The sequence below is a fragment of the Aureobasidium pullulans genome (genome assembly GCF_000721785.1).
Source record: "Aureobasidium pullulans EXF-150 unplaced genomic scaffold scaffold_5, whole genome shotgun sequence".
In the NCBI taxonomy this organism is placed as follows: domain Eukaryota; kingdom Fungi; phylum Ascomycota; class Dothideomycetes; order Dothideales; family Saccotheciaceae; genus Aureobasidium; species Aureobasidium pullulans.
Window position 1 is genome coordinate 668,751 of NW_021941025.1, and position 27,976 is coordinate 696,726.

At 50.0% G+C, this 27,976-nt stretch overlaps 12 protein-coding genes across 12 annotated transcripts; 6 read left to right on the forward strand and 6 right to left on the reverse strand.

Moving 5' to 3' along the window:
• Positions 1 to 670: 670 nt before the first annotated feature.
• M438DRAFT_176912 (uncharacterized protein) lies at positions 671 to 2,954 on the reverse strand. Its single transcript, XM_029899164.1, has 2 exons — positions 2,310 to 2,954; positions 671 to 2,258 (listed from the first exon to the last, which is right to left on the reverse strand). The coding sequence occupies exons 1-2, from the start codon at positions 2,826 to 2,828 to the stop codon at positions 810 to 812; spliced, it is 1,968 nt and encodes a 655-aa protein (XP_029762671.1). The 5' UTR covers positions 2,829 to 2,954; the 3' UTR covers positions 671 to 809.
• Positions 2,955 to 5,204: 2,250 nt separating this feature from the next.
• On the reverse strand, positions 5,205 to 5,901 carry M438DRAFT_176916 (uncharacterized protein). Its single transcript, XM_029899165.1, has one exon. It carries the CDS (start codon positions 5,675 to 5,677, stop codon positions 5,309 to 5,311), a length of 369 nt encoding a protein of 122 aa, XP_029762672.1. The 5' UTR covers positions 5,678 to 5,901; the 3' UTR covers positions 5,205 to 5,308.
• Positions 5,902 to 6,746: 845 nt separating this feature from the next.
• Positions 6,747 to 8,307, forward strand: M438DRAFT_404092 (alcohol dehydrogenase). Its single transcript, XM_029909706.1, has 2 exons — positions 6,747 to 7,662; positions 7,712 to 8,307. The coding sequence occupies exons 1-2, from the start codon at positions 6,871 to 6,873 to the stop codon at positions 8,006 to 8,008; spliced, it is 1,089 nt and encodes a 362-aa protein (XP_029762673.1). The 5' UTR covers positions 6,747 to 6,870; the 3' UTR covers positions 8,009 to 8,307.
• Positions 8,308 to 8,471: 164 nt separating this feature from the next.
• Positions 8,472 to 10,376, forward strand: M438DRAFT_343936 (uncharacterized protein). Its single transcript, XM_029905099.1, has one exon. It carries the CDS (start codon positions 8,682 to 8,684, stop codon positions 10,005 to 10,007), a length of 1,326 nt encoding a protein of 441 aa, XP_029762674.1. The 5' UTR covers positions 8,472 to 8,681; the 3' UTR covers positions 10,008 to 10,376.
• M438DRAFT_269374 (ubiquitinyl hydrolase) lies at positions 10,374 to 11,459 on the forward strand (the record flags this gene model as incomplete). Its single annotated transcript, XM_029900323.1, has 3 exons — positions 10,374 to 10,409; positions 10,462 to 10,839; positions 10,890 to 11,459. The coding sequence occupies 3 exons, from the start codon at positions 10,374 to 10,376 to the stop codon at positions 11,457 to 11,459; spliced, it is 984 nt and encodes a 327-aa protein (XP_029762675.1).
• Positions 11,460 to 13,290: 1,831 nt separating this feature from the next.
• M438DRAFT_353612 (uncharacterized protein) lies at positions 13,291 to 13,710 on the reverse strand (the record flags this gene model as incomplete). The annotated part of the gene is made up of 1 exon (XM_029906884.1): positions 13,291 to 13,710. The coding sequence occupies one exon, from the start codon at positions 13,708 to 13,710 to the stop codon at positions 13,291 to 13,293; it is 420 nt and encodes a 139-aa protein (XP_029762676.1).
• A 972-nt stretch (positions 13,711 to 14,682) lies between these two features.
• Positions 14,683 to 16,416, reverse strand: M438DRAFT_343939 (uncharacterized protein). Its single transcript, XM_029905100.1, has one exon. The coding sequence runs from the start codon at positions 16,406 to 16,408 to the stop codon at positions 14,873 to 14,875; it is 1,536 nt and encodes a 511-aa protein (XP_029762677.1). The 5' UTR covers positions 16,409 to 16,416; the 3' UTR covers positions 14,683 to 14,872.
• A 174-nt stretch (positions 16,417 to 16,590) lies between these two features.
• Positions 16,591 to 19,720, reverse strand: M438DRAFT_343940 (DNA repair helicase rad25). The gene has a single exon (XM_029905101.1). The coding sequence runs from the start codon at positions 19,465 to 19,467 to the stop codon at positions 16,933 to 16,935; it is 2,535 nt and encodes an 844-aa protein (XP_029762678.1). The 5' UTR covers positions 19,468 to 19,720; the 3' UTR covers positions 16,591 to 16,932.
• A 19-nt stretch (positions 19,721 to 19,739) lies between these two features.
• M438DRAFT_177058 (uncharacterized protein) lies at positions 19,740 to 20,642 on the forward strand. Its single transcript, XM_029899166.1, has 3 exons — positions 19,740 to 19,968; positions 20,023 to 20,036; positions 20,101 to 20,642. The coding sequence occupies exons 1-3, from the start codon at positions 19,960 to 19,962 to the stop codon at positions 20,396 to 20,398; spliced, it is 321 nt and encodes a 106-aa protein (XP_029762950.1). The 5' UTR covers positions 19,740 to 19,959; the 3' UTR covers positions 20,399 to 20,642.
• Positions 20,643 to 21,897: 1,255 nt separating this feature from the next.
• M438DRAFT_315033 (Formate/nitrite transporter) lies at positions 21,898 to 23,574 on the forward strand. Its single transcript, XM_029902641.1, has 2 exons — positions 21,898 to 22,520; positions 22,577 to 23,574. Exons 1-2 carry the CDS (start codon positions 22,237 to 22,239, stop codon positions 23,154 to 23,156), a joined length of 864 nt encoding a protein of 287 aa, XP_029762679.1. The 5' UTR covers positions 21,898 to 22,236; the 3' UTR covers positions 23,157 to 23,574.
• A 1,023-nt stretch (positions 23,575 to 24,597) lies between these two features.
• Positions 24,598 to 25,136, forward strand: M438DRAFT_177099 (uncharacterized protein). Its single transcript, XM_029899167.1, has one exon. The coding sequence runs from the start codon at positions 24,764 to 24,766 to the stop codon at positions 25,100 to 25,102; it is 339 nt and encodes a 112-aa protein (XP_029762680.1). The 5' UTR covers positions 24,598 to 24,763; the 3' UTR covers positions 25,103 to 25,136.
• Positions 25,137 to 25,858: 722 nt separating this feature from the next.
• On the reverse strand, positions 25,859 to 27,908 carry M438DRAFT_404100 (alpha/beta-hydrolase). Its single transcript, XM_029909707.1, has 3 exons — positions 26,894 to 27,908; positions 26,125 to 26,841; positions 25,859 to 26,059 (listed from the first exon to the last, which is right to left on the reverse strand). The coding sequence occupies exons 1-3, from the start codon at positions 27,444 to 27,446 to the stop codon at positions 25,998 to 26,000; spliced, it is 1,332 nt and encodes a 443-aa protein (XP_029762681.1). The 5' UTR covers positions 27,447 to 27,908; the 3' UTR covers positions 25,859 to 25,997.
• Between the last annotated feature and the right edge of the window lie 68 nt (positions 27,909 to 27,976).

Consider the following 27,976-nt stretch of genomic DNA (forward strand, 5'->3'; position numbering starts at 1 on the left):
TCAGGTGAAAGCCTATCCGACTTCCACAGCTGTATCTTCGAAGATTTGTACTTGCTTGCACAAGTCTTGGATGACACAAGAGGGGAAAAGAGGATGAAACACAAATTCAAGGGGCTCACACTTCCACATATCTTTCTTGAAACACATGTGACAGTACGAAAAGCTTTCGGCTTCTTGGTGGCAGTGTAGCAAGCTGCTGTCTTTCAAAAACTTGAAGCTTGATCACTGTATTCGTGTGACTAGAGGCATCATCTCAACATGATTTTACATCCGAGGATTAGAGGGGGAAGGAAGTTGATTGGAGGGAGTGTGCTGTAGAGTGTACCTACGGATCCTCATGACAGAAGATGGCCGACAAGCTTGTCGCAGTCGGCATACTACTTGACGAAGAGAAAGCCTGAATGTTGAACCAGACCTTCCGATGCCAGAGCATGTGCGACCTTCTGAAATACACAAACCCGAAATCCTCCTGACCAACCCCCAAGACCCCCCATCTGCCACAAGATTCTCTTCTAATCGCCTTCGTGAGCATTGTCAAGACGAATGCTGAGCAAATGCTTTGACTCCAATTGGATTCCAGTCTGATTTCAATTTGACTCCAGCAGCGAGCTTTGTTGAAAGCCTGTTGCAATGCACAAGGCGATTTAACATGTCACCGTTCACCTAATAGTCTTGGATGATCTCTTGCCAGGCCTGAGTTTCTGCGGGTAGCTGCGAATTTGCGCTGTCTGTGGTCGTACTTCCACAATTCAGTGTAAGGTTGTCTCCTGTCAAGGGTCAGCAACGTGCTCAAAAACAAGAGAAAGTGCTTACTTCTTCTGTTGAACCAGCTTAGCAATCATGCAAGCCTTGAAGCTCAACGACGGTCCATCTATGTCAGGCACTTTTTCCGAATCTCTGAGCAGCTTTCTGGCAGCCGAGTCGCCGAATCCCTTCTTTTGCTGGACAATGTCGTCGATCTCTTTCTGGAGCATCAGATAAATGTGCTGTGCAGATTTCGTGTCATCGTGGAGCTCTCGAATCTGGCGCAAGTCGTAAGAACGAATGAAGTCGCACTTAAGATTCAGCAATGCCACGAGGTGCATCGAAGAGCCGACCTTCTCGTCAGGCTCTCTTGCGAGCCCTGGGAATACATGGTATGCCGGGCACTTGGTGTTAAGCGAACAGTCGTAGAGAGGGCACAAGACATAGGCACAGACCTTGCCTTTACTGACGCACGAATGACATGGCCAGCTGTGATCGCATGAGAGGTCTTTGACCCAGCACTGGACGCAAACGATATGCTGGTTCTTCGTCTTCTGTAGCTCAGAATTTGATAGTCCGACGTGGTCGTGCATAGGAGGTGCTGCACCTGATGCTTCGTGGTCATTGACCTCAGGAAGGTGGTGATGTTCTCTGCCCCTGCAGCTGTTGCTTGCAGGAGTCTCTGCATCACCGTAGTCGAGCGGGCTGCGAGATCTGTAGCCATTGCGGTCAGTCAGAGCGAGGCTCATGGCGACGTCTGGACTGCGGCTTCTGCGGCTGTAGGGAGAGTGAACATCCTGGTTTGATGAGCCACCGAGTCGAGCAGGACGTGCAGCAGGAATTACTTCTAGGCCGAGTGGCTCGGAACCAGAGTCGGAGCCAAAGCTGGCACCAATGCCAGGGTGCTGAGGTGCGCGACTACCATCTTGAGCGTCTTCAGATCGAGGTTGGTTTCTCTGAGTAAAGTGGGATCGAGAAGGCCCTGCGAGGGCCGGGTCAAGACATGGTCCGTTACCAGGGCTAAGCTTCTGCTGTGCACGAGGAGCAAGATCGCTCAGGGCTCGACCAGGCTGAAGCGCGTCAGATGGAGAAATTTGGGGGAGACGAGGAGTGTGTGAGCCGCGACGGGGGCGTGAGGGACGAGCAGGTCGAGAGTGTTGTGTGAACTCTGAGGGCTGTGGAGGCTGGGGAGTGCAGACTCGGAATGAGCCGGCGCGAGAGTACATTTCTCGTGGCTCTGTTGACTGCCGAAGTGAAAGAGGGGCGTGATTGTAGTTGGCCTGAGCATCAGGAGAGCGGGTAAGGTTCTGAGTGTTCCCACGGGGCTCGATCGACAAGACGACAGGCGATTGAGGGCACTCATGGTTATCCTGGTCGTCTTGAGACTGTGTGAGTTGAGAAGGACGACCTGGTGCAGGGGAAGGGGCCTGGGTCGACAGTTTGCGATCGCAGCGGGAGGGCGAGGATGCCTGACCGTGCGTAGCGTGGGTTGCCTGGCGTAGAGGTCCTGGGACCTGTGCGGGTTTAGCATTCTGAGGGAGACAGACAACACAATTCGAACTCACGATACGGTAGGTGATGTGCGCAACAATGTTGTTGAAGAATCCTGTGGAGATGGCGCCCTCGAAGCTTGCCTCGTCAATAGCTCTGTAGTATAGAGCTGGGTCACACGCATGATACAGGCGACGGCCCTGTGCATCTGTGTCAAACGGAGTGTCCGGAATACCTAGGCGCCTGTGGAAGAATTCCTGGTAGAAGATGCCGTCCACTGTAGCCTTTTCGGCAGCTTCAGTGTATCTAGCTTGATCACAAAAGTGTAAATCTTGTTGGCGCTGTGCCTCCACTTCAAGTTCTGCATCCTGGTCAGTGGGATCCGGTTCGCGCTTCACAGGGGCAGATGGAGAGTGGGATGGCGCCATCCTAGCTAAGCGCGCGGGATGCATGAATGTGTGCTGCGAGGTCGACATTAGGCAGGTTGGATGACAAGACTTGCAATCTTGACAAATTTTGGCGAAGAGTTTTAGGAATTTCGCTCGTGGTGTGAAAGTGGGACTCCAAGTGATGAGAAGCTGGACGGCTTTCATTTTTGCAAACCAGCCCCCTGTTCCGGCGACATGCCGAATTATTGCTCTAAAAATGCACGATGCTTTTCAGGCTGCTGAGAGGTCCATTGAAAAGAGCTCCGATCATACGCTTTCGATCTTTGCGAGTTGTATTTTTCTTCCAGATGCTTTGTCTCTCTTGGCCTCCGCTAGGGGTATCGAACATGATAGAAAATTATGTTGCGAACATTACCTTCCATGCAGTGAGGGTAGTTGTTCCTGTAGCCTTGGGTGAATGGATATTATGCCACACAATCACGCCATGATGGCCATGCTGCAGGACGAAGACATTGCACAGGCATACACATCCGTCTACGAAGCAGTGCTGTCTAGCGGGAGCATGGTGAGAATCAAACTCGTCACCGGCAAAGAAGAGCTGTTTACTCTACGCATGTCTTCGAAACATTGTGGCGTATTCGACTCACGAAATGCACTTGCCGACTGCTGCACTCTTGCCAGCTATGTCACGATAGGTCGAATTGAGAGCCACCCATAGAGAGCCAGAGTCCAAGCTTGACCTCATATTCCAGCAAGGTATAAAGGCCGGCAGCAGCGACGCATCGTGATGTCAAGGGATCAGCGATAGACTAAGTCACGAAAGCGCGCTCGTTGAGAATCTTTGACTAACTCGACAAAAAGTGACAGGGAGATATTTCAACAGAGCATGCGGCAGCTTTTGTTAGAGTAAGATGGAGCGATAGGCGGTGAAGAGCGCGGGTACCATCGATAGTTGCAAAAAGGAAGTAAACCTTTGATCGCGAGGTGAATCGAACTCGCAACCTTCAAAAAGGAAGTTGAGCGCCCGACCCTCGTACTAAGGATGTACCACAGCTGAGCTGGGTCCCGGATACGGAAGGTCCGACTGGTCCGTTGTGCGGATTGGGAATTCTGAGCCAACGCTGAATATAAAGCTTGGGCAAACATGGGCCTTGGTGTATTTTGTTGCCTCTGACGTGCTCGAGAGTCGAGACTCGCTTCCAGAGAATGCCGTTGGCATGGTCTCGCCTTCAGTCCACAAAGAACGCAACGCATTCGAAAGTTGCAAAAAAGTAAAATTTTGATCGCGAGGTGAATCGAACTCGCAACCTTCAAGAAGGAAGACCTTCAAAAAGGAAATTGGGCGCCCGACCCTCGTACTAAGGATGTACCACAGCTGGGCTGGGTCCCGGATACGGAGGGTCCGACTGGTCCGTTGTGCGGATTGGAAATTCTGAGGCAGCACTCAATATAAAGCCTGGTCGAGTTTGAGTCTTGGCGTGTTGTGATCCCCTTGACGCGCTCCACAAACTGCTTTCATGTTCAGAGAAGGTAGGTCGTCGGCATGGACTTGCTCGCGATGCTATACAGTCGCGCCTTCAAGCTGCAAGATTTGACACTCAAAGCTCCAGCCAGTGTGCCGATCTCATGGGTCGGCACACCACCGCGAGGGACGCAACGACTGGTTTCCAACCATGACGGCCACTGTTAGTCTGCGCCAACAATCTTCCAAGCAATGTCTGTGAATGCGTGGTTTCCTCCACGGTCGGGCGTCGAACCGGTACAAGCATGACAGGAAAGAGCCAATGCTGATAAGGACTTTAGGAATCTATCGAAAGCTCGCGCATTCCTCGGAAGTGTCTGACGTCCAAGTCCTGAATCGAATCACTGGTCATTCTCCGGAAATCGTCTTTGTGAAGGCACCAAGATAGATCTAGTAGGCTCGATGACTAGGTGGACGATCACCAGTGTCTTGCTTCCCTGATTTCAGCAACAGCCTCATCAAAGAGATAATTTGCACTGGCTGACAATCACATGGCTCAAATGGAGCCGGATAAAAGGTAGAGCTCGAACCATACCTCAGCCACCTGGAATTGGACATTCGACTGTGTGACCAGAATAAGCTCTTGTAGCCGGATTTCGACGAGGTCTTTCGGGAACGTCAAGCAGAGGGTACGACAATCCTTGACATAAGATCACCGGAATAGACACCCAGGCATGATTGTCTTCTCTTCTTCCACTCTCAAAGCTCGGACATGCCATGACGATGTGTCATTATAAGCAGCCGACATGCTCTGCTTGCGGGCATCCCGAGACACGTACATTCAACCAATGCGATGGAGCTCGCGAGCGGGGACAGTCTTGCGGAGAAAGATACTGGCGTGTTGTACAATCACCATCAAAGACAAAGGAGTGCTCGCAATGTGCAGCCAAGAAGCGAGCCGACGAATCAGCAGCGAAGATGCGCAACAATGTACGGTCTCTGTGGGGTGTATAGTTGGGGTCCGCATCAAAGATCTGGGGTGAGTTGAACAAAGCAAGAAGCGGCAAGCTGTTGTTGAGAGTACTCAGCAGCAAGGGTGTTACAGAAGCTGACTCTGCGGATCAATCGAGCAGGTCAAAAAAGCGACTGGTCATCTTTCATGTGACCTGTGAGAAGGGGTACCTGAGACTTTGAGCTCCGAGATGTTGAAAGGGTTGCTGAGTCACATTTCCGAAACTGGGTCGATGCAAACCGAGGCATGCAAGCGAGCCTCAATTGATACCAAATGGTGCATGGCATAATATAGCTGGAACAAAGCCGCTTGTATCCCAAAGCCTGCTGTCAGCACACAGGGCTCGATTTCAACGGACCTGCTTTTGACGTGTAACACAAAGCATGACAGACGTGGTACAGAGCGCCACAGTCTGGGGAGAGGGAGATGCACAGGCTTCTGGCAGTGGAATAGAAGTCTGAGAGCATGCTCAAGACGAACAATGCAGCCACTCTTTCTTGCTGATCCTATCTTTCCTGCTGATCCTGATCGACATCTTTTCCGTCCTTGAAGCTTGTTCGTTCCGAAATTGTAGCTCATCAAACAAGTCTTGCCGCCATGTGTCGATACGAGAAAATGGTTTGGCCAGGCTGCCGACACGAAAGCGAGACGCTTATTAAGCCATGCAAAGTTGCATTAGAGAAGAGAAGAGCTTGCGAGTGGTTACAGTGTCAGCACGAGGTTGTTCCACACCGCAACGAGTGTCCAACTTGCAAGGACAACGGAATGAGTACTCGAAATCCAGATTTGAAAGCCTACAAGTTCCATGCATGGATGCCTCGCGATGGAGTGGAGGTCAAAGTAGGATATCTTGCGGAGTAGCGTGGCTGTCAGATCTTCCAATGGTTGTAATGCCAGTTTGCTGGACGAATGGTGGTATAAGGAATGCTTCTCAACACCAGGAAGGCGGTACTATCCCAACTGCGTGAAAGAGAAAAATCACGAAGCCTCCTAGGTGAGATTTCCGTGGGCTTTGGTCGTTTGCCATTTACTGACAGAAGCGATAGACAAGCATTCCAGAACCGTCAAGATGTGCTGGACAAAGCGAAAGGTCTGGTACCAATGTCGCCATGAAACCGTCGACAGAGGTGTTTGTGACAAAGCCAGACGTACTGGCTCGGCTTGTCCTGCTGATAAGTGGTCCTATGAGAGGCTGGAGTACTTCGGAGGAACAAACATCCCTTGCGAGCATGCCGACTGTGTCAAGTGGAATCGTCGTCTTGCTGAGATGCGTCAAGAAGCTCTTGAGAGAAATCTGACCGATGCTACTCGCCATCGCATGGGTTGAGATTGAATGATCATGTCGGGCATCGGAAGGAGTTACCGTGGTCAGGATCAAACATCCAGGTTCAGAGCTGAGGCCTCGACTCTGCGGTATTGGGTGCGGCAAGAAGGTTTAACGCTAGTCCTTGCGTCCATATCTATGATTGAAATATTTGGTGTCCAACACAATGAAAACTTGATGGCATCACGGTGACCGTCCTTGGACATACAAAGCACTGAAGCCTCAAAGGCAGGACGTGAAGTTGCACAAAGCTGACTCAGCAGAGAACAAGAAGCCTCGGCTCAAGTTGACCCTTCGCAAGCTCTCCCCACCTCGACCAATCCCCGCAATAACCGCGTGAACTGGGGCAAAGGAGCCCTCTCAATGTTGATTTGTAACCTTTGAAGACAAGTCAAGCGCTGCATATTCGCTCTGTTGTATTCAACTGTACTATACACACATCTTCGAAATGCCTGCTGCAATCTCGATTCGCAAGGTTGACGGCAAGCCCGGTCAAGTTTACTACCCTCTAGAGAAGATCAATGTTCCCGAAAGCACGCCCAAAGACAATCAAGTCGTCGTCAAAATCACCGCTGCCGCATTGAATCATCGAGACCTGTTCATTCGCCAGCATCTATACCCTGGCACCACATTCGGTGTACCATTACTCGCAGATGGCACCGGCATTGTAACCTCGACCGGATCGTCACCCGAAGCAAAGAAATGGCTGAACAAGCGCGTCATTCTCAACCCCGGTAGTGGATGGAAAGATGACCCTGATGGTCCTGAAGATCCCAAGGGGTATGCTATACTTGGAGGAACAAAGCTCAACCCTCTAGGCACATTGACTGAGAGCTTGGTCATTGATGCGTCTGAACTGGAGGAGGCACCTAAGCATCTCACGAACGCTGAGGCTGCCGCTTTCCCTCTCACGGGTCTTACTGCCTGGAGAGCGACTGTCACCAAGAGTGGTAACTGCAAGCCTGGTCGCAACATACTCATCACTGGTATTGGTGGTGGTGTCGCGCTCATGGCCCTGCTATTTGCAAGCGCAGCTGGTGCCAACGTCTTCGTGACAAGTGGAAGCCAGGAAAAGCTGGACAAGGCAAAGAAGCTTGGTGCTGCAGGGGGTGCAATCTACAAGGAGGAGGGATGGGAGAAGAAGCTGTTGGAACAATTGCCAAAGGACAGAAAATTCCTCGATGCTGTCATTGACGGTGCCGGCGGTGACATCGTTGAGAAGGCTTTCAAAATTATGAAGGTGAGCATCTTGCATTCGTTCAGTGTTGTCTTCCACTAACATGACATAGCCTGGTGGTGTCATTGTTTCCTATGGCATGACAGTAGGCCCCAAGATGCCCTTCACCATGGCCGCTGTTCTCAAAAACATTGACCTCCGTGGATCTACAATGGGCTCCAGAAAAGAGTTCGCCGACATGGTCAGCTTTGTTTCCACCAAGAACATCCGACCCATTGTATCGAGGAGCGTCTCCGGACTCGACAACCTTGAAGAGATCAACGGCTTGTTCGAGGACATGAAGAATGCTAGCCAATTCGGCAAACTGGTCATTGAGCTTGAGAAGGCAACAGAAGCTAGCAAGCTGTAGATCAGTAGGCTTCATGAATCACGAATCATGTATACTTCAATTCTATACTCCAAGCGCTCCACGCACAAGCTTCAGGCATTCATCAGCCGTGACCAGGCGAAACTACTCACCACAAGTTAGTTTGTATACCCTCTTGAAACACTTTTTCTCATCAAATGGGGTTGTGGTCTAGTGGTATGACATCTTCTTAGCATTGCTCTTCGAGCATTACTGAGTGGAGAAGGTTCTGGGTTCGATTCCCAGCTACTCCATCCTTTTGTTTTCCTGTGTGCTGTAGATGTACACTACCTTTTGCTGGCAGAAATGAAAAATTTACAAAGTGCAACCTCCTTTTTGCGAAAACGGTATGGGGAAGCGAGCGCTTGTTGAAGCCGAAAAGCCGATGACCGAGCGGGCTTGGCGGTGGGTTGTAGCGAATGAATACATATGAGGAACCCACAACGTTCAAAGAAGTGATTGTCAACTGCTCGAGACAACATCAAACTTTGAGAACAAGTAAACAAAAGACCCCATGATGAGCAAAAATAGTTCTGGCTGAGCTCCCAGTACGAAGTCTGGTCAACACGTATGGATACCATCCATCCACTCACGGGCGCTCTAGCAACAGCTCCAACATCGCCAACAGCACGTCTGCTCACGTCAACGTCAGCGACACCCTATCAAATACCAACAGATGGCACACAAATCTCGCAAGGTTTCATGGAAACGGCAGAGAGATGATGACAGACAAGACGACTCGGAAGGTAGTGGTGCAAGTGACCAACGCAGCCTGCAGCAACCTAAAAGATCACGCCTCTTCCATGGACAAGACCCAACTTCTGTTGACCAGATACCAGCCATGAGCAACAAAATCAGGACCTGGGACGAATCAGAGATTCGGCGTCTTGTCTTACGCGCTGTAGAGCCCCCTTTTCTATGCGCCTCCGCTATTCATCCCACTGCCTCGATCTTGGCGGACTGTATATCTGTTCCCAGAGTTCCTTTATCCATCTTCAAAATCACTTGTCCTTTGCTTCGCTCGGATCCTCGGACTTCTGCTTGGAAGTGTGAATTCTTCCGTCGTCAAACATCTGCACATGCCACTGCCTCACGTAGCAAGCGAGGCCGCCTGGTTATCACCATGCCTTCACGCATACATGAAGCCTTCGTCACCTTCGGCACAAATATCTGCGATCAATTGTACAACTCAGGATTTTTGCCAACTCGTTATAAGCGAAACGAAATTTTGCAGACTGGTAGTGTCGAATTCGACTACGGGTCTGTGATCATGGCACCAGATGCAAGTGTTTCTTTCTTCGGCTCGCGCGATCCATTCCTGGTGCTCGAAATCGCGTATTCGGAGAAAGAAGAACACGCGCAACGCAAGGCTCAAGACTACATCCTGCTCTCCAAGGGTAAAGTTATCTTCGTGGTGCTTGTCATAGTCAAGAAGAGGCCTAGAAAGAAGCCGAATAAGGCTGACCCACCCACGACACGCCCGTCTGAGAATGGCGATGAGAATCTATCTGCGGACCACGACACTGTACATGTACATGTGTACAAATCTGTCATACAGCCGGCGTCTGAATCTCGGCCACATCGCACTCTGACCGGCAAACAAGTCATAGACAGGCTGCCAGTCTTTCCTAGTCCCTTGTCTGTCCCAAATCAGACCTTCGATATCGGATGGGCAGACATTAAATGTGGCACCTGGTCAGACTTCTGTAAGAATGCCCATCTACCTGACAACACGCCGTCCCCTGTCTGCGTAATAAATTTTGCCAGTCTTTTTTCGATCGCTCGAAGGCTTGCAGGTCAAATAAACGACTCACGAGAGAACACACCGCTATACCGCCCTGTAAACGAGAATGACACCCCAGTTTCCCAGACCACGAAGTTCCTAGCTAGTTCGAGCCCTGCACCATATCTTTCTGATGAAGGGTCAGATTCAAGTGGACGACGGTCGGATCCGGATTATCGGCCATCTGAAGGATCGTCGGGCTCCTCCAGCTCATGCTAAATGGAAGACATGTACAACAGTATTAAGAACGACGGGTGTCCACCATATGTCCGAACTTTGCTCTCTCATTACTCACTGGACCTTCATCGATTCTGGAAAGCTTCGTGCGTTTGAAAATCCAGCCTTTGGGAAAGACTAGCTACTCAATCGAGTATACATCACCTTTAGAAATTGATAGATTATCATAGCAAAGTATCAAAGAAGGATTCTGAGCGAACTTGTGAAGGTCACTCGAACCGGATTGCCGATCACCGAGCGGGCTTGGCGGTAGCTTGTGCAGCTCATGACGTCCGCGCTTGACATGAATGTTTGCGCGGCGACAATCAAAGCTTGAGCAGTCAACATCAACTACTTGAACCAGCAAACATGTCGGGAGGCTGGAACACAATCGAGTCAGACGCTGTCAGTAGCCTTCTTGACAGAACCTCAGTCTGCGCATACTAACAATCTGCAGGGCGTCTTCACATACCTACTCGAGAACCTCGGTGTCAAGAACGTCCAGTTCGAAGAGCTCATCTCATTAGACTCACAATCGCTCGGTCGACTGTCGCCGCTAGGCGTCATCTTCCTCTTCAAGTACAACAACGATGGCCGCAAATCAGATGGTCCGCTAGACGGTCAATTCGACTTTGAAGCAACTTACAACCTGGACGACGCTGGCAGTGGAGGTGATGGCAAGGGCAAGGTGTGGTTCGCCGCTCAGACAATTCAAAATGCTTGCGGCACACAGGCATTGCTCAGTGTCTTGATGAACAAGGACAACAAGGATGGTGTTGAGTTGGGTCCTCATTTGACAGACTTCAAGGACTTCACAGCTGCCTTCCCACCGGATGTATGTCTAATCAATTCGAGAGCATGTCAATTAGATATTGACCATCTCAGATCCGTGGTGAGGCTCTCAGCAACAGCGACCTTATCCGCGACACGCACAACTCCTTCGCCCGCAGCTCGCCCTTCGTCTCAGACGAGACCCGTATGGCCACTCAAGACGACGACCTCTTCCACTTCATCGCATACACCAGCATCAACGGCACATTGTACGAACTCGACGGTCTCCAAGAAGCTCCCATCAGTCACGGCCCTTGTGCCCCCACAGACTTTGCCGACAAAGTCATTCCCGTCCTCCAACGCCGCATCGAACGCTACCCCTCCAACGAGATCCGCTTCAACCTACTCGCCATGTGCCAAGACCTCCGCGTAAAAGCAAGAGAATTCGGAGATGAAGACATGGTGTACCGTGAAGAAGAGAAGAGACGTGCATGGCAGTGGGAGAATGCTCTGCGCAGACACAACTTTGTCGGTTTCGTAGGTGAATTGATGAAGGGTGTCACTGCTGCCAAGATTGCAGACGGCTCTTACGATGCCTGGATCGAGGACTCGAAAACAAAGACGAAGAAGAAGCTCGAAGAGAGCAAGAAGAAGGGATACAATCCTGATGAGATGGAGATGTGATTATGCGATGCATGCCACCAATTGACGAATTTTAAGAACACTCCTCCAATCCTCCGCTACTCCGCTACGCTCATGACTCTTTAGCGATCTCCTGCCTTTCTGGGCCATGTTTGTGTCTATCGTGCCTGGATTGGCGTTCTTGTTGACATCTCGACAGCTATTCATCATCAGTTTTCCGCCCATCGAAATGCACAATCGAATCCACTTACCGGGCTTGCGTTACTGGGAGATATCGTTCGATCTTGAGCCAACGGTACCGTTCTGCATATTCTGCCTACGCTTCCAAGCCTGACAGTCGGCACAAGGGCAAGGTCCAGGGGTGGGAAGCTCTTTGATGATGAGCCATTCCCAGTTGACGCAGGGAACGATGACGCCGTCTCTGAAGCAGAACTTCTCGTCTGTGACCTCCTTGTGGCTGTAGGGGCATTCGTGGTAGGGGCTGACGCGTTTGGAGCACATTGTGATGAGTGGTGATGTGTGAGAATGTGGTGGTTGGATGGGATGCTAGAAGTAGTTGAGTTCGGTGTGCTTGGTAGGTCAGGTCACTTGAAGAAGAAGAGGCGGGCGGTTGATGTTTGAGTTAGCTTAGTCGTCGTTCTCGGCGTGTTTGTTGGTTGGGTGGTTCTTTCTGCTTCCGTCCGTGAAATCGATTGATGCCTGCAGGTTACACGAGACGGTTGCCATGGTTTGACGTTCAGCACGGTGAGTCGTTGTTTCCTCTTTGCCCTTCCAGTCGATGATCTTTCGGTCTGCTTGTGTTCATGGATATGACTAACGCCTGTAAGAAACTTGAAGCGTATAGCCGACGTCTTTGATCTTCTGCGTTTGTCTGGCTGTTGGCGTCACCGATGTCTTTAATCAATCTCGCTTCTTTCTGGTTCTGTTGCTGAACAACATCAGCATATGCAGACGGTATCAGTCAGGCGTCAGAGGAATGTCTTTGATCGTTTTTACGCTAAAGCCCCCGATCCTTGCGATACTAGGTTGTCAACGACTATCCTCGACAACAGAGACCCTTGGAATAATCATAAGGCTCTTTGAACACTGATCAATGGCAGCGTCGCAGCTTTCTTGTTCGCTCAAGCAATAAGCGGTTCTCTCTAGACCTTTCAGCGCCCTCGTTCCAAGGCTCGCACACTCCGCTGTACGCATCGGGTCGCCGACACACATGTTTGATGCAGCTCTATGGTATCCTGAGCAGACACTTCTGATGTTTGCCAGTCTGTTCCGCCATGAAGCCTAATCACATGGAGTATTAAGCACCGATCGAGTGCTCACTGCCTGCCTTAGCGGTACACTTCGACGACCGTACCGGGTAGTCGACGTACCATCAATCTTGCTCCTCCTCGGCCTCCTTAATTGTGGCACCTCGTGCGTGCTATCCGTTTCGGCTTACAATCCTACGACGAGGCATCGGGAACGGGGGCTCGCTGTTACTTTATCGTCGACCCGAGTATCGAAGGACGGTACCGTGCTCGGTCTACCGGTATGGTCGAGCACCACACACCACACGATAGTTGTGCGCCCGTCAACGCCTGCTTGGCTCACGAGGAATGTCGATTGTTGGTGAGAAGGCTCTCGATCCGGTTTAAGGAGTTGGTTTTAATCCACCCGCACGGCTTCTCCTTGGGGCCTTCATCGGACATCTCTATAGATTGCAAAAACATCATGCATTTCGATGGCTTGATTTCAGACAGAGCGTGCCTTGGGGGATCGCAACTCTTCGGTGTTAAATGTGAGCTACACTTCTTACATGGCACATGAACAATTCTCTGAAACGCAACCGATCGATCGCCAGTCCGATAACATTGTATCAATTCCGATCACAGCATCACTTCCTCGACGAAGAAGAAGATCCCTCGCCACCATCTTCAATATTCAATCCAGCAAATTGACTCCTCAACGCCGCAGCCGCACTCTGTCTCTCCTCCCTTCTCCCATCACTACGCCTCTTGATCTCCTTGTCCAACGCTCTCAACTCTCTAGCCTCTTCACCTCTTTTTTTCACCTCCTCAGCCTTCTTTCTCTCCTCAATCTCCCTCTCGATCTCCTTGATCTCGTGATCGTCGATCTTTTTGCAGTTGTCGCAGAGGATGCGTGAAGTTAATGGGGGAGAGGACAGTATCCAGCTGTGGATGGAGCCGGTGCGGCAGTAGCGGTTGTTTTGGAAGTAGAGGGTGCATTTTATGGTTGGGGAGAAGCCGGTCTTTTCGTGGCAGCACGGGGTGAGAAGTTCATTGTAGCCGCACATTGTTGCAGTGTGAGCGTTTGCTTCTCGAGTTTGGTAGCCGAGTTGGGGACTTTGCGTTTGGAATATTCATGCAGGCTTGAGAGACTGGTGACTGATGGATGCAGATTTGTTCCGAGTCACCTCGCTGATTTTTTTGAGTCACTGACAAGAAGTGTATTGACAGAAGAGATTCTGGGTTTGTTCTTTGAAGACTGCGCCATCTACCACTTTCTTGATTACAAGTATCTGGAGTGTTTGCCCTGTTGTAAACGGTAGGTACTAAAGGACGTTTAATGTTGCTAGCTGTAGTTATACTTGCATTTGCATTCTATTTCGACTCTCCGCTATCGGGTTTCGTCCAGCCATACGAATTCTCGTCGTATGAACACACAAGCCGTTTGCTATCGAACCTGACCTGAAGAATTACACCAAGCGGGCCTTCCATCTGCTCCTGGTGGATTGCAGTTGCCTGATTATGACTAAACACAAAACGTGGAAACAACTATTTCAAGTCGTGGTGGTTTCCTGCTTCGGTCACACCTTTCGTCGCTTTTCTCCTGACACTGGTTACAACGAGTGTTTTGTTGCCTGATTCTGCTGATGCGTCATGCCCCCGTCTCTTTACAACAACAACCGACCAGGTCCGAGAACCTTCGTTCTCCGAACCACCCAGCACGTGCAAATCGCTATTCGTTACAAGTGCGAAAAAGATTTTCACGGTCAAAGTGCCTCCTTCTGTACTGGAGTGAATGTGGTTTCTGCTTTGGAGTAGTGCTCTCTCTCTTCCCGTTCTAACATTACCATCTTTCCAAGGGGTTGATTGTATGGAAATTCCCAGGTCACACACCACTATGTATGAGAGAAGAGAGAGATGATCATGGAAAGTCTGGTAGTTGAGGGGAATAGTACAAATGTACACGAAGGGGAAAAAGTAGCGGATGTATTTCTTTTGCTAAGGCTGGTTGTCAGGTTTCTCAACAGCATAAACGTGAGGACACGTAAGAGGAATGAGAGATGAAGGTATCTTGCTTGGGGATCTAACATTGATGGATATACCGAGATACTGGAATGGATTACACCAAGCTGTGTACCATCAGAGGTGTTAATCAAGCAGTTGATCACGAAAAAATCCTGCAGGAACCAATGAGACCACGGTACCCTTTCTATACCTATCTGTTATTTCTCAACACCTAACTACTCGAACCAGCTCGGCGAGCCTAGAGGCTTTCAATGCGTTTGTCTGTTCGACGCCAGAATTTCCGGCGGCAGCAAAAAGCTCGAGCGCGCGTACGAAATATTTGCAGAAGTTGTCGATGGTATTGCCGCTGACAGCGCCTTCGAAGTATGAAATGATTATGCCGAGTTCGGTTTCTACACCTCCATCTATTTCTGGAGGGCCGCGCACGGTATAACCAACGACGTCAAGATACAATGCAACACCCCAAGGCATTGGGGATTGACAAAACCAAACACCCGCCAACTCCGGATGGGCCGTTGAGTCGAATAGTCCAAGGTTAGAAATGGCGAAAGAGTTACGGTAGGGATTCCTCGATGCCGCCTGTTGATTCAAGAACGACTCCCAGCCTGTCGGAGGTGGCTGCACCCTCTGATTTTGTATCTTGAATGTGGGGCTGACCAGATATGGGATGTCTGGAATAAGCTGCAGCATCCCGGCTCTCGACCGGGCTTCTTCCAGACCATGAGGGGTGTGCAAGCACTCCCCGTACGCAGAGAGCACATCTGAAACGCTTTGGCTTCGAATTGCTTCCGGAGACAAGATAAACTCTGCAAGGGCGGTATAGTTGCCCCCAAAAGGCGGGTGCCCAAGATCGCGAGAACGGAGTGATATTGGGGTTTCTGTCCCAAGTGCTGTCAGACCGTCGCTCGTATCAATAGCTGCTGTCAAAGCGATAATCGCAGCAGTGTTTAGCACCGATTGGAGCGTCCCTGTTCCGCCAATCTTGCCGAATGATTTCAGTTCACGAACCAGCGATTTGTTTGACCCGAGCTCGAGAGCAATACGATTTACCTTTGGAGAAATCGGATCAATGGGCGAAGTGTTCTGTGCCGGCCAAGCCGGGATTTTCTCAACATAGCGTTGGAGAGCTGAAGGTAGTACCTTCACGCCAATCTCCTGTACGAACGCCTTCAACGCTGTCACTAGAGAGGGTCGCAAGTCCACTGTATCTTCCGCCCTAGGTGGTATCGGGACAAGATCCTTGACCATGTTCGTATCAGATCCTTTCCTGGTCCGGAAGAGCTGGCGATAGAGCTCCAATGCACCGCTGCCGTCCGTGACTATGTGACATATACTCAACGCAATGTAGCATCCTCTTCCAACACCAGAGGATTCCTGCTCGTAGATCGCGACACGCCAGAGCGGTCCAGTGTCCAGATTGAGCAGTGCTCCCTTTTTGTCTTCTTGGACAATGACCTCCTCGACAGACATCGCTATAGACGTGTCTGCATCGAGGATCTCCTGAGTGGTGGGCACCACGTCCATTTCCTTCCACTCCGGTCTTCTGGTCAATCTGTTGATAATGATGGCACGTAGTATCGGATGTGTTGTGGTCAAAGTCTGTATGTTTTCTTCGAGGGTCATCCTGAGCTCGTGTGTTCCGGCGACAGACAAAAAGCCTATAATGGTGATAAGAGGCAGGAATCCGCATTGCGCCTCTGCGAGTTCGAATCTTTCTTGCATCCCGAAATTATAAGCCATGATTGCAGTACAAAATTATCTATATGGAAGTAGGAAGGAAAGAGAGGAAAGGAGAAGCAGAAGATTGCATGTTAGTGACCCTTGCACTGCCCCGCTCGTTCGTGTAACGGAGGAAGCCAAGGATATTCTCTTATTTAGAAGTCGTAATCACTTAACTTAGCAAAGGTACCCTCTCAAATTTCACGGGAAGTTGGAGAAAAGGGAGGAATGGCATTGGATGATGATCAGAACAACATGATTTGAAATTTGATCGTGAATGGACATTTTGACAGAGAAAAAAATGGTCTTTTTCCACGCCATGAGCGAAAATGCTTCAAAGTTGGAGCTTCGAGAAAGACAGTGGTGAAATGTTGAGTTGGATAAGAATAATCATAGCTCTTGTCATTGATTCTTTGTAATCCCTCGCAAAAAGAAGTGATAGTAATACCACCGTGCGCCTATGAAAACCAAGACGCCCTCCGTATCATAATCATGAACGCCGCAATGTTCTGTAAGGACAAAAGGAGAATGCAAGAAGAAAAGGCTCACAAATCCGCTTTCGAAGCCGCTTTTCTTTTCTCATTCGTCCTTTGAATGTCCTTGAAGAATTTACTCGCAGGTTTGTTCTTCTTGAGTTCCTTGTTTCTGCTCTTGTTGTACTCGATGTAGGCCATGTCTTTGCCACCGGCGTATTCGGAGAGAGCACCAGCAGTGCGACGGACACCAGGTTTGCCTCTGGGACCCTTGTGCGTTTGTCGACCACTGAAGAGATCATCCTGGATATTCTCGACGCTACCGCTGTCCTCGCCAGCCATCAGAACGTCTTCGAGAAGTTCCATGCGTGAAGAAGTGTCGCGGAAGTGGAGACCCTCGACTTCATCGATACCTGTCAGATGGGTGATGACTTTGAAAGAATAGCCTTGATCGACCAGGAAAGCTTGACGCTTTGACGAGTAGTACATCTCGTTTGTGTCTTTCGACACCAGAGAGTAGAAGAAGGCATTGAAACCTTCGTCATTCCTACGTTTAGCACGGAGGATACGACCTAGACGCTGCGCTTCCTGACGACGTGATCCGTAATGACTGGACACTTGAATCAAGCAAGTGGCCTCTGGTAAATCCAGACTGGTGTCTCCAATCTTGGACAGGAAAATTGTTCGCACAGATTCGTTTTGCTGGAAGTTCTGCAACACCATCTCGCGTTCTCTTTGAGGTGTGTCTCCGTAGATGTATGGCTTCTTGAGTCGTTTCGCGTACTTCTCGAGCGCGTAAACGTTATCAGAGAAGACGATAATCTTGTCGCCTCGTTTTTCGTGATAGTTAATCAAGAATTGACAGGCTTGAAATTTTCTGGGGTTCATGGTCGAGAGAAGAGAGCGCTTATTAGTAGTACGCGCTTTCAGATATTCACCATAGAACTCGGTCGTCATGGGACACCACACCTCAGCGCATTGGACACGGGCGATGTGACCTTCCTCTGACAGCTGCAGCCAGTTGGCCTCGTACAATTTCGGACCAATGAGAAAGTTCAGATCCTTGATCTTGTCGTCTTCACGTAACAGAGTAGCAGTCAGCCCAAGCTTGGAATGAGTCTTGATCTTGGAAGTGACACGTCTGAACATCTCAGCTGGCACGACGTGAACCTCATCCAGAACCATGAGACCCCATTCTCTGTTGGTGATAAAATCCATGACTTGCTGACTGTCGTGGGCTCTTCGGGTGTTTTGAGTAACCATACTGTATGTGCAGACGATGATTCCTGCCCTTTGATTCAGCTTCTCCTTCTCACCAGAGGTGAAGATGGCAATGTCGTCAGGATTGATGTTTGACCACTTCAAAAACTCATTCTTCCATTGGTATGCACTCATGGCAGATGTGCACAAGACGATGGCAGACTTCTTGACAGTGCAAGCAGCTGTAATACCGACCAGAGTTTTACCGGCACCGCAGGGTAGAACGATGATTCCACTTCTGGCACGACCGTTACCGAACATTTTACTAAGTGCGTGTTCCTGGTAGTATCGAATTTGAGCCATAGGGCGTAGATCAATATCCAGGTTTGCGTTGATCTCGTCGTTTCGGAAATCGTATTCTTCCGTCAGAGGCAGTTGTAGCTTGACGTTACACTGTTCTTGGACGGCTTGAATCTTCTCACCATCGATTTGGAATGAATGGACCTGGTCCGTCTCGTCATCATCGTCGTCCTCATCTCTCAGGTAGGCAGTCATGTCTTGCTCGGCATCGTCCTTTTTCTCATCCTCGTCTTCATCATCACTATCATCATTCCTGGCAGCCTTCTTTTTTGCTTGTGCCTCAGCTTGCTTTACGCCAGCGGCATCCTTTGTTCCTGGAATGACCAGCCCGCCCATTTGTGGAGCCTTTTCCTGAATCAACTCATCCGTCTCATGAACTCTGGCCGGACCGATGACTGGATCACGCAACAGCATTTGCAGTACCGAAGCATCTTGACTTTCGATATAGTACCTGTTGTGTTTCAAGACCAGACGGACTTTTCCAAAAGACTGAGTGGCAGTGTAGATGAAATCTTTCAAGCCATCGGGCAGCTTCGTCTTTGAGAAGACTTCGAGTTGGCGGATGATATCGTCGGTAGTCAAGCCGACCGAGACAGCGGCGAACAGACTGTGCGCGGTGATGGTGTATTCATGTACGTTGGTCGTTCGCGATTGGGGTTCGGCGATGTTGATCAGGAAGTTTTGAGCTTGTTTGAAGGAAGGAGAGAAGGTTTCGACAACGATCCTGCCCTTTTCAGGGTCGAGCCAAAGCGGACGCACGGAGTGGTCGGGTTTCAGTTCAAGGGCGGACAGGTCGCGATCGTTGCGGAAGAGACGAGTGGCTTGATCAGACTCCTGGGGCTTCGCATTCTTGGTGCGGTATGAGGAAGCCTGGAACTTCTTCACAACATCGTCGTAGTTGTGATCCTCGGCCACGTAGTCGTCACCATCGTCACTCATGTACTCATCGTCGCTGCTGCCCATGGAAACCGGAGTGTTCACACCAGACGCCACCCGCTTGGTTGCGCGACCGGCGCCGGCGGCAGGGGCTTTCCTCTTGGGCGGCATGGCGATGGAATGTGAAGAGTGAGTCGAGAAAGTGTCGAAGGTATGGAAGTGTCTGCCTTGAGTGACTCTCTACTCTTGGCTCCACGTGCTTGTTGCTTTGAATAGTGATGGATGACGGAATTGTTCAAGAGGCGGAGAAGCTTCGGTGATGGTTGGAAGGCCCTTATTTCCGCTAACACCGCCTTGTTCGTTTTTGAGGCAAGGCAGCAGTATGCGCTGGCTTGTCGATATGACTAGTGAAGGGACTTTTGAGTTGACTTCGTAGAGATACTTGACAGCATGCTCCAATAACATGTGAAAAGAAGATGGTCGGTTGCGATTGCTTGTTTGGTAGGAAAGATGCGGCTGCGGCTTCCGTCCCTCGTAGATCTCAGGTGATGCAACCATTCGTCTGCCACGACTTTGCCCGATTCTTCGACATTCAGGCATCCTCTTGTTTGTAACTTTTTACTTTCTATTGCAACTTCCACTTCACGCATCAATCCTACAATCATGAACACTGTAAGCTCGCTGGACGTCACAGCGCATTGTTCCGAAGACTAACTTGCCCCACAGGTCAGATCTGTCGGGTACGCTTCGTCTCCAATTCTCAAGATTCGCAATTCAATTCGCCTAACTTACCTCCCTTCACAGCTACGGCTGGGGTGTCCTCATCGTCGCAGGTGGCGGCGCATACTACTTCGCCAAGAAGAGCATCAACGCAGATCGTGCCGAGCGCGCAGAAGCAGACAACAAGAGACGCATGCAAATGCGCGAACTCCAAAACAGATACCCCGTCCCTGCCCAGAAGGAAGACAGCCACGCAAACCCGAGTAAAGAGGCCACCGAAGACATGTCTCCCGCCTCTGGTCACGCCGCAGAGAGCGGAGGTCAGAGTCCATTCGAGAGCTCCGCGCCATACAGGAGCAAGAAGGGCGATCGCTTCAGCTGAACATGTCATCAAAGAAAGAGTTGTACTATAAAGCATCGTCATGGAGTTCATTTGGCACTTTCTTCTATTGCTGCGCATAAAGCGCAAACCGCTGTCCTACTAAGGGATGCGTTTCCTGTTTCCTGGATATCATGAATAACAACAACACCGACCATTCTCCTCTCTCAATACGAATGTCCTTGCGAAAGGTTCATCTGTTGCAAACGCCCTGTTCCATGCAAAGCCATACCAGGCTGTTCCCAGAACGCCAATCCTCAAAAGCAAACATCATGTCATGTACAACCAATTCGTCCTTTCCTCAGGATCTGCGTGCCAGTCCAGCATAGTCTTCGAGACGAGAGCCATTTGCGAGGCAATCTCTGTAGCTGAGGGGACGCCTGATGGACTATCAGTATCATTGAAGACATATCCTAGCTGTGACCAAGACTCACATTTTCGCGTATGTTGTGTCGTCGCGTGTACGTCTGCTCATCTCTGCTGCCCCCGCGAAGGGTGCGCTGAAGGCGAGTGTGCAGTATCCCATGATTCCGACAAACTTGACGCGGTCCTTGGGGCTCATGGCGTTGAAGTGTGTAGTGCCTGAGCGAATGCTCTGCATAAGGGCTGCTGAGGGAGATGTCATGATGGTAGGTGGGGTCGATTGTGGTCTTTAGCCTTGTTGTCAGTACGTGAATTCCAGCAGTAATGCTAACACGAGTACTTACGAGTCGTTGAGGATGAACGTGTTGGTAGTCTCCAGTATCAATGGGTGCGAGCAACAGGATATAAGTAGTAGATGTTTCTTCCGCAGTGTCTAAAATACCTTCAATCCTTCTGGAGCAGGGAGGAGCTCCTCCCTTATATACCCGACCTGATCCTACCTTCGACAACTCAAAAACTAACGCACATGCAGTGCTGCCTTATGGCGTGCCTAAATCATACCATATCCTCAAGCAACCAGCCCCACTTTCGACTGTTCCATTGGCATGACATGTGGAGCGATTCCGCCAAAATGACAAAAGGTCACGCCATTGCTTCCAGCGCTTGTCCCCTCTGCCCGCAGGGAAATTGTTCTCCGTTGCTTGCTTGCCTACCAGATTTTCTTACCGCAAATAGAACCCGATAATATTCAGAGTTTCGGAGTCTTGTTTCGGCAGGTTTCAATCGTACTTGGCAAGAGGAAGTACTTGTGACTGCTTTTCGGTTGCGGTGTTTGCAGGGCGGAAGTTGTGGTCGGCATGTTTGGAGAGGGAGAGAGAAACGCGGGGCCGATTCTACGCCCGGACACGCCCGAAGTGACCCTGACTGCTTTGTTGTTCGATTCGCGGGGTTACAATTTCCTGATTCGATTGAAATGGATATTTGCTCGTACACCTTGATGTTCACCACATTGACACCTGTCTCTGGCAGTATTCTCTCTGGCAGTTGTATTCGAGCCACTCGAGAACTGAGAGCTCAAGTTTCTCTCCGACAATCATGCTGTCTGCATAGCACACATACACCGATAACGGATCCGTAAGTTTATGTTGACTCGCTGTTCAAACCAAGACACGTCAATCTCCACTCCATCCTCGCCGGCAACGCGTCACTTCCACTCGAGCGACGAGCAGACGCGTCTGGCGGTGAGAAAAATGGTCTGAGGATATCCACCCACCGTTGAGGATGATGGAGTCAGAGGAGGTTGGATCAGATAAGATCATCAGGGTTCATCGTATCAGAACTGCGTCATCATTCTGGGTCTGCCCTTGACCTCGACTCGCGTTTGGGTCGTAGGTTGACACCATCTTCCTTGACATTGGCCAAGACAACTTACTCGATACGCGTATCACTTATCATCGTCAGTGAATTGAGCCTCAACGATGTCTACTGGAGCTTTGACGCCGCGAAAGGCTGCTGAGAAGACTTTGGAGACTGGTGTGCATCATTTGGAAGAGGACCTCCAATTGACCTTTCTCAAGAATGTCTATGGTGCTTTGTTGGTGTCTGCAGGAGGACTGCTGTCCTTGACCATAACGACTGGAAGTCCGGGTTTATCAGAGTCCAACCCAGGTTTACCTCGCATTTTGCAAGGACTCACATTCCCAATTGGTCTTGTTCTGGTCTATCTGGTAGGAGCAGAACTGTACACTGGTTACCCGATGTGGTGAGTTCTCCATACCAACATTCTTAGAAGATGTGTGCCCTGATGATCTTTTCAAGGTTTGTGATGACCGCCCTTGAGCGCAAAGGAAAGCCCCTCCAATACATTCGCGGCGCCATAGCCTCATGGACCGGCAACCTCCTTGGCTCCCTGCTCTTCGCTGGCCTCTTCACCCACCTCACAGACATCCTCTCCGAAGAACCCTTCCGCAGCGGCACCATCTCCATGATTTCCGAGGACATTATCGAGTCCCAATGGCACATCATTTTCCTCCGCTCGATTCTCTGCGGCTGGCTGGTCACCTTTTCCATGATGCTGGGATCCCAGAATCAAGATGGTATTAGTAAAGCTCTAGCTTTGCATCTGCCATTCTTCATCTCGACAGCGGCGAAGTGTCCGCACACGGTCGAATACATGTATCTTGGATCCACGGCTATGTTTTTGGGCAGCCCAATGTCGGTTGCCATGTTCATTTGGAAATGTCTCATTCCGGTCACACTTGGCAACACAATTGGTGGAGGCATCTTCACCGGAGCGTACTCGTGGTGGGTGCATCTTTACTGCGATGACAAGGGAGTCAAACACGGAGATGCAAATGGAAACGGTTGGGGAAGCGTCAGACTTGACGACGACGAGTAGACCTGTAGCGTTCTCTGCCTACCACATGTCAACGATAGCCACAAGCATCACGAATCACCGCAACGACGAAGATCACACATTTTGGACTGTTCCCAGCATACGAAGGAAAGAGCGCTTGGACTAGTGCTCCTTCTATATTCTCAATCGCTGCTTCCGTTCTCTCGGTCCTTCTGTCAGACCCATCAGGTCTAGGATATTCTCTTTATAAAGCACTGTACAAGCCACTGACTATGCCGTCCTTGGATCACTTCCCTTGACGTACTGCTCGGTCGTGTAGCTTTCCACAACCCGTGCTCGTTCAGGCACACTCACCCGCACTTCCTACCTATCAAACTACACATCCCATCTCTCTAAGCATCATTTGTCCCCCTAGTAACATATCTCTACTCGTCTTCAGAAGAATAGAGTCCATTGCCAGATCATTGTCGTGATATCAATGGTTGAGAAATCGACAGGGTGATACCCGCAGCAATGGTTTTGGGGACGAAATTGGTCTTTACGTGTCGACGAGAAGGTCTATTGTACAGAAAACACTTTTTGCTAGTAGGTGATGGATACTTGAGTGAGGCTTACTGTCGGTTATCTAATGTAAGAAGGATTGGTGGCGTGGAATTGAAATATGTGTTTTGAGATGGTCTTTGCCAGGAAACGCAAACAGAACGCTTCCAATTGAGTGCGACGAGATTGACGACTGGAACGAGGGCCGAACAAAATGGTCGTAGCGACCTCGATATCTACACGTATCAAAGCGAACAGAAAGGAGCTCTAGTGATAGCGAAATAGTGTTCGTCGCTGAGAGTGTGGTGGAAAAAGTACTTGGTGGAGACGCAGAGATGTGATACACCCAACTTTGCGCCTTGGCCGATTAGGCCATGCAGTCACAACATGTAATCCAAGTCAGACATGTCAACAATAACAGTGCAGTCAACAGCCAGTCTTCAGGGATAAGTGTATGGACTGAGAAACATCAAGCACATCAAGGTATCTCTCATCTCCAGACAATAATTGAAAGGAATAGAAAAAAAAAGGAGACAAGACACTCAAACACGACACAAGGAAGATGCATGTCACAATCACTTTGCTACACACAGCCTAATCATCCCTCGTCTCTTCTTGCCCTCCTTCCCACCTTGCATTGCAGACCTGGTTCTCGTCACTTTCTCATGTCTAGATCTCCGATGCGCGTACGGAGTACATACATACAAACGAAATATACGCAAGCTCGAGTTAGTATCAAGCCCCATAGCAGCACGATCCAGGACCGAAATCCACTGACTTCCCACCTGCGTAAAAGTCCGGTGCTCATGGTCTCGCTTGTCCGCAAAGGCAATTGCGCGATCAAAGTATCTGCGCCATTTTCCTTGGTTGTTTACGCCACACGGAAAAGGCGCGATCATGAATAGGGAGAGTAGAAGATAAGGTTGTTGGTATAGTGGTGTTTGGTGGCCGATGAGTGCGCTATTGAATGCTTAGCTGAGTGGGTGGGCTTGGTCGAAAGATCCAGATGTCGAGCCCTAAAATCATCTTGTAGTCGAGAGAGTCACACAGCCAGGCTGTCGAGTTCAAGCAGAGCCGGGGTTTCAGCAGGGTAAGAGACCGTTGTAGAGATGCTGTTCCGAGTAAGTAGTTTTGTCCTGCTTCTTCACACCTCAAAAGCAAAGCAGAAAACACCACCATACCACATGCCGGAAATAAGCACTCCCATCATGCAGCAACAAACCAAGACATCTGACCACTTAACCCACCTTCCTCTTTCCTTCCAGACCTTGTTGCGAACGAGGAAAAAGGGGCAGCTGCGTAAATTAATATATTGCACGCGAAGAGAAAGAGAGCAAAACGCAAGGGCCGAAACGTGTCTTGGTGTTTCTGCAGATCCAGAAATCAGACTCCACTTTCACCACTCTATTAACCGAGTGCAAAGAGTGGAGAGGCGTGTGAAGCAATGAAGATCATGGCTTTCCAACGACATGCCATCCTCTTTCGACAGCAAAAGACCGTAACTGCATGTTAAGCTGACTGGGAAGGAGCAGTGTCAGTGGAAGAACCCGCAGATGTGGACTACCAGTGAGCTGATGTTCGAGTTGTCGGTATTGGTATGAGCGAGTCTCACTGTCAAACGGGTCGGCAAGGGAGGCAAAGGGAGCGGGCCTCTGCGGCAGGGACGGACGGCTCTTTCGGGAGACGGCAACTGGCGCGCACGCCCCGTCGCGAACAAACCAGCCGAGAACGTGCGGCGTGCAGCCCTGAATATATTAATTGATGAACATCAAGTTCTTGTCTGAGGTTAGCCACCACTACCTTCGGTTGCAGTTACGACAAACTTCACCCTGGAACTCTCATCACGAAATTTGCTCCCGAAGTTCGATCCATGGAAGATTGACGAGAATGTTCAAGACAAACACAACATTGATGCTTCCATGCAAGCCCCTTCTTCCAGAACCTCTTGCAGTGAGATGAGGTGACATCCGTATCATGGAAGCAAGGGAGAGAGATGTGTCGGGTTGGGTACCTGACCGACAGCCGCCATGCATGAGAAAGCTGCAGTCCAGTTTCTGTGCCACGAGGCTAAAATATATTAACAGCATCCATAACCTCAAGCCGCAAGCTTTCCCCATACGACATGATACGTCCGTAATGGGGATATTCGATAGTTCAGATGCGCGATAATATGCGGCAAGTAAAAGAAGAAAAAGTTGTTGATAGGAATAAAAACAATGTCTATACATAATACATTAAAGATGCTCCATCGGGTCGCTGATCATGCTGATATGACAAATACAGTCGGTCAGAGTCCAAGTAGCAATTAGACGAAAGATGGAGGAATCACAATTGGTCTTGCACCTATGAGCTCTGGAGACCGTTGGAGGAGAAGAAGTTTTGAATGACCTGGTAGGCACCGGTGGCTGAAACACAAAAGACGTTAGCATATCCCACGCATTCCAACGTTCGTACGTCTGAGACGACATACCATTCTTGTGGAAGTTAATTCCATGGCCAGTGTTTGGGTGAATGTAAGCCTCGAACTTGCTGGCATTAGGGAAAGCTTTGGCAACTCCAGCGGGAATGCTAGCAGCGGCACCACCAGTAGCGAGACAGTCACCACCGCAGTAGATGGTGTCTTGGCGACCGGTCAGGACAAGAGCAGGGCCGGTGTGGGGAGAAGATGCGGGAGCACCATTTCCGAGGGTGAAAATCTCTCCGAGAGCGACGGGCTGCTTGGTCATCTCAGCGTAGACAGCGGCGCCAATATCGAAGTGGCCAGGGAACAGGAAGGCAAAAATGTTTGATGTAAGGTCGCTCCAAGTGAGGTAGCCAGTGGGCAAGTTTTGTGCAACAGGAGCCACGGTAGCATTCCAGCCGTTAATAATGTCACCAACTTCGGTAGTGGCGATTTCTTCCCAAAGCTCGTAGCTTGAAAGGTCGATACCGACAGCACCAAGAGCAGATTGAAGGATAGAGATGACGTTCTGTCCGAGCCAAGCAGTGTTGGTCTTGGTGCGTGAAATAGCCTGGTTGCCGAAACGGAGAGGCTGGTTGAGACGAGCGAGGTGCAGGTTCCAGTCAGCAAGGGTCTGGCCGAGCCAAGTGGCGTTCATAGAAAAGCCAGTAAGAGCAACACCGTCAGAAGAGCCAGGGTAGAGAGCGGTCAAAAGATAGCTCTGAAGAGAACCGAAAGAGTGACCAACTGAAAATTGTCAGTTTGATGGAATCTCACAGTTTGAGATGAGGAGACTTACCGTGTACAACCTTGCCAAACTTGTGGCTGACCGAAGGGAAAGTACCGTTACGGAGCATTGTGGTGATCTCGTGCAGGGCAGAAACCTCGGCGGGGGCTTGAACGATGTTGAGAGGATCGGCGTGAGAAGAGTTGCCAATTCCAAATCTGTCAATTGAGACAGTGTGGTAGCCAGCAGCAACAGCTACATCAACATAGGAGTAGGCGTAGTTGTCGTATGACAAGTCCCAGTAGCTCTTGTCGAAACCAATACCGTGTGTCAAGACTTGAACAACGGGGTTGGCCTTGTTGTCACCTTGAGGCTTGCAGTATTTGGCGCTGATGTTGTAGTGTCCAGTGACGGTTTGGAAGCCAGTAGTGACAACATCGGTGAAGTTCATGCCAATGTTGGTGAAATTGAGGGCAAAAGTGGTGGCATCAAGGTTCGACTCAAGGGTAGGGACATTGAAGACGGCCTGTCTTGCGTTGATGTAGACTGGGACAGTGACATTGGTGCAGACCTTGGCTGCTGAGGCCACAGTGCCGAGCAGGGCAAGAATGGCGATGGATGACATGGCGAAGTAAGATGGATGAAGGACTGATGATGGATAGGCGTTGGTTCTTCGCGGGAGACCACGAGGTATTTATTCTTCGCTGAGGACTGTCAACCAAAAGTCATGGAAGAAGACGTGACGTCAAATAGATGGTCACGAAGTTCTAGTCTTCCGAAGAGATGAGAATCATAGATTGGCAGACGAGAATACGGCACAAGCATATGATCGGACATGCAGGTGTGGAAGGAGCGCAATTGTGGATGCACTGGTTGCAGTCAAGACCGCTAGCGTTCCAAATGTCATAAGAGTCCCTTCAGCCGGTGCTCAAGCGGCTCGAACTTAAGCATAGTGAAGGGGTCTTTGCGGACGTCATGTCAATCGTTGGAGAGAGGGGACAATACCACGGCACGGGCTGTTGAACTCTGAAAGGGTCGGGCCTTGACCACGAGCTTCTAAGCACAAAAGTCATGGGAAGGACAAAGCTCACCATGGTAGCGCCTGCTGACTACCTTACAGACAAGGATGCAACGTGGGTATCTAGAGACATGCAG

Bases quoted from the DNA above. Each gene is read 5' to 3' on its own strand.
- M438DRAFT_176912 (XM_029899164.1), bottom strand. From the start codon at position 2,828: ATGAAAGCCGTCCAGCTTCTCATCACTTGGAGTCCCACTTTCACACCA. The intron at 2,259-2,309 runs GTGAGTTCGAAT...AAACCCGCACAG, and splicing joins CGCACATCACCTACCGTATC to GTCCCAGGACCTCTACGCCA.
- M438DRAFT_176916 (XM_029899165.1), bottom strand. From the start codon at position 5,677: ATGAGCTACAATTTCGGAACGAACAAGCTTCAAGGACGGAAAAGATGT.
- M438DRAFT_404092 (XM_029909706.1), top strand. From the start codon at position 6,871: ATGCCTGCTGCAATCTCGATTCGCAAGGTTGACGGCAAGCCCGGTCAA. The intron at 7,663-7,711 runs GTGAGCATCTTG...AACATGACATAG, and splicing joins AGGCTTTCAAAATTATGAAG to CCTGGTGGTGTCATTGTTTC.
- M438DRAFT_343936 (XM_029905099.1), top strand. From the start codon at position 8,682: ATGGCACACAAATCTCGCAAGGTTTCATGGAAACGGCAGAGAGATGAT.
- M438DRAFT_343939 (XM_029905100.1), bottom strand. From the start codon at position 16,408: ATGGCTTATAATTTCGGGATGCAAGAAAGATTCGAACTCGCAGAGGCG.
- M438DRAFT_343940 (XM_029905101.1), bottom strand. From the start codon at position 19,467: ATGCCGCCCAAGAGGAAAGCCCCTGCCGCCGGCGCCGGTCGCGCAACC.
- M438DRAFT_315033 (XM_029902641.1), top strand. From the start codon at position 22,237: ATGTCTACTGGAGCTTTGACGCCGCGAAAGGCTGCTGAGAAGACTTTG. The intron at 22,521-22,576 runs GTGAGTTCTCCA...GATCTTTTCAAG, and splicing joins TACACTGGTTACCCGATGTG to GTTTGTGATGACCGCCCTTG.
- M438DRAFT_177099 (XM_029899167.1), top strand. From the start codon at position 24,764: ATGCTGTTCCGAGTAAGTAGTTTTGTCCTGCTTCTTCACACCTCAAAA.
- M438DRAFT_404100 (XM_029909707.1), bottom strand. From the start codon at position 27,446: ATGTCATCCATCGCCATTCTTGCCCTGCTCGGCACTGTGGCCTCAGCA. The intron at 26,842-26,893 runs GTAAGTCTCCTC...GACAATTTTCAG, and splicing joins GTTTGGCAAGGTTGTACACG to TTGGTCACTCTTTCGGTTCT. The intron at 26,060-26,124 runs GTATGTCGTCTC...TTTGTGTTTCAG, and splicing joins AATTAACTTCCACAAGAATG to CCACCGGTGCCTACCAGGTC.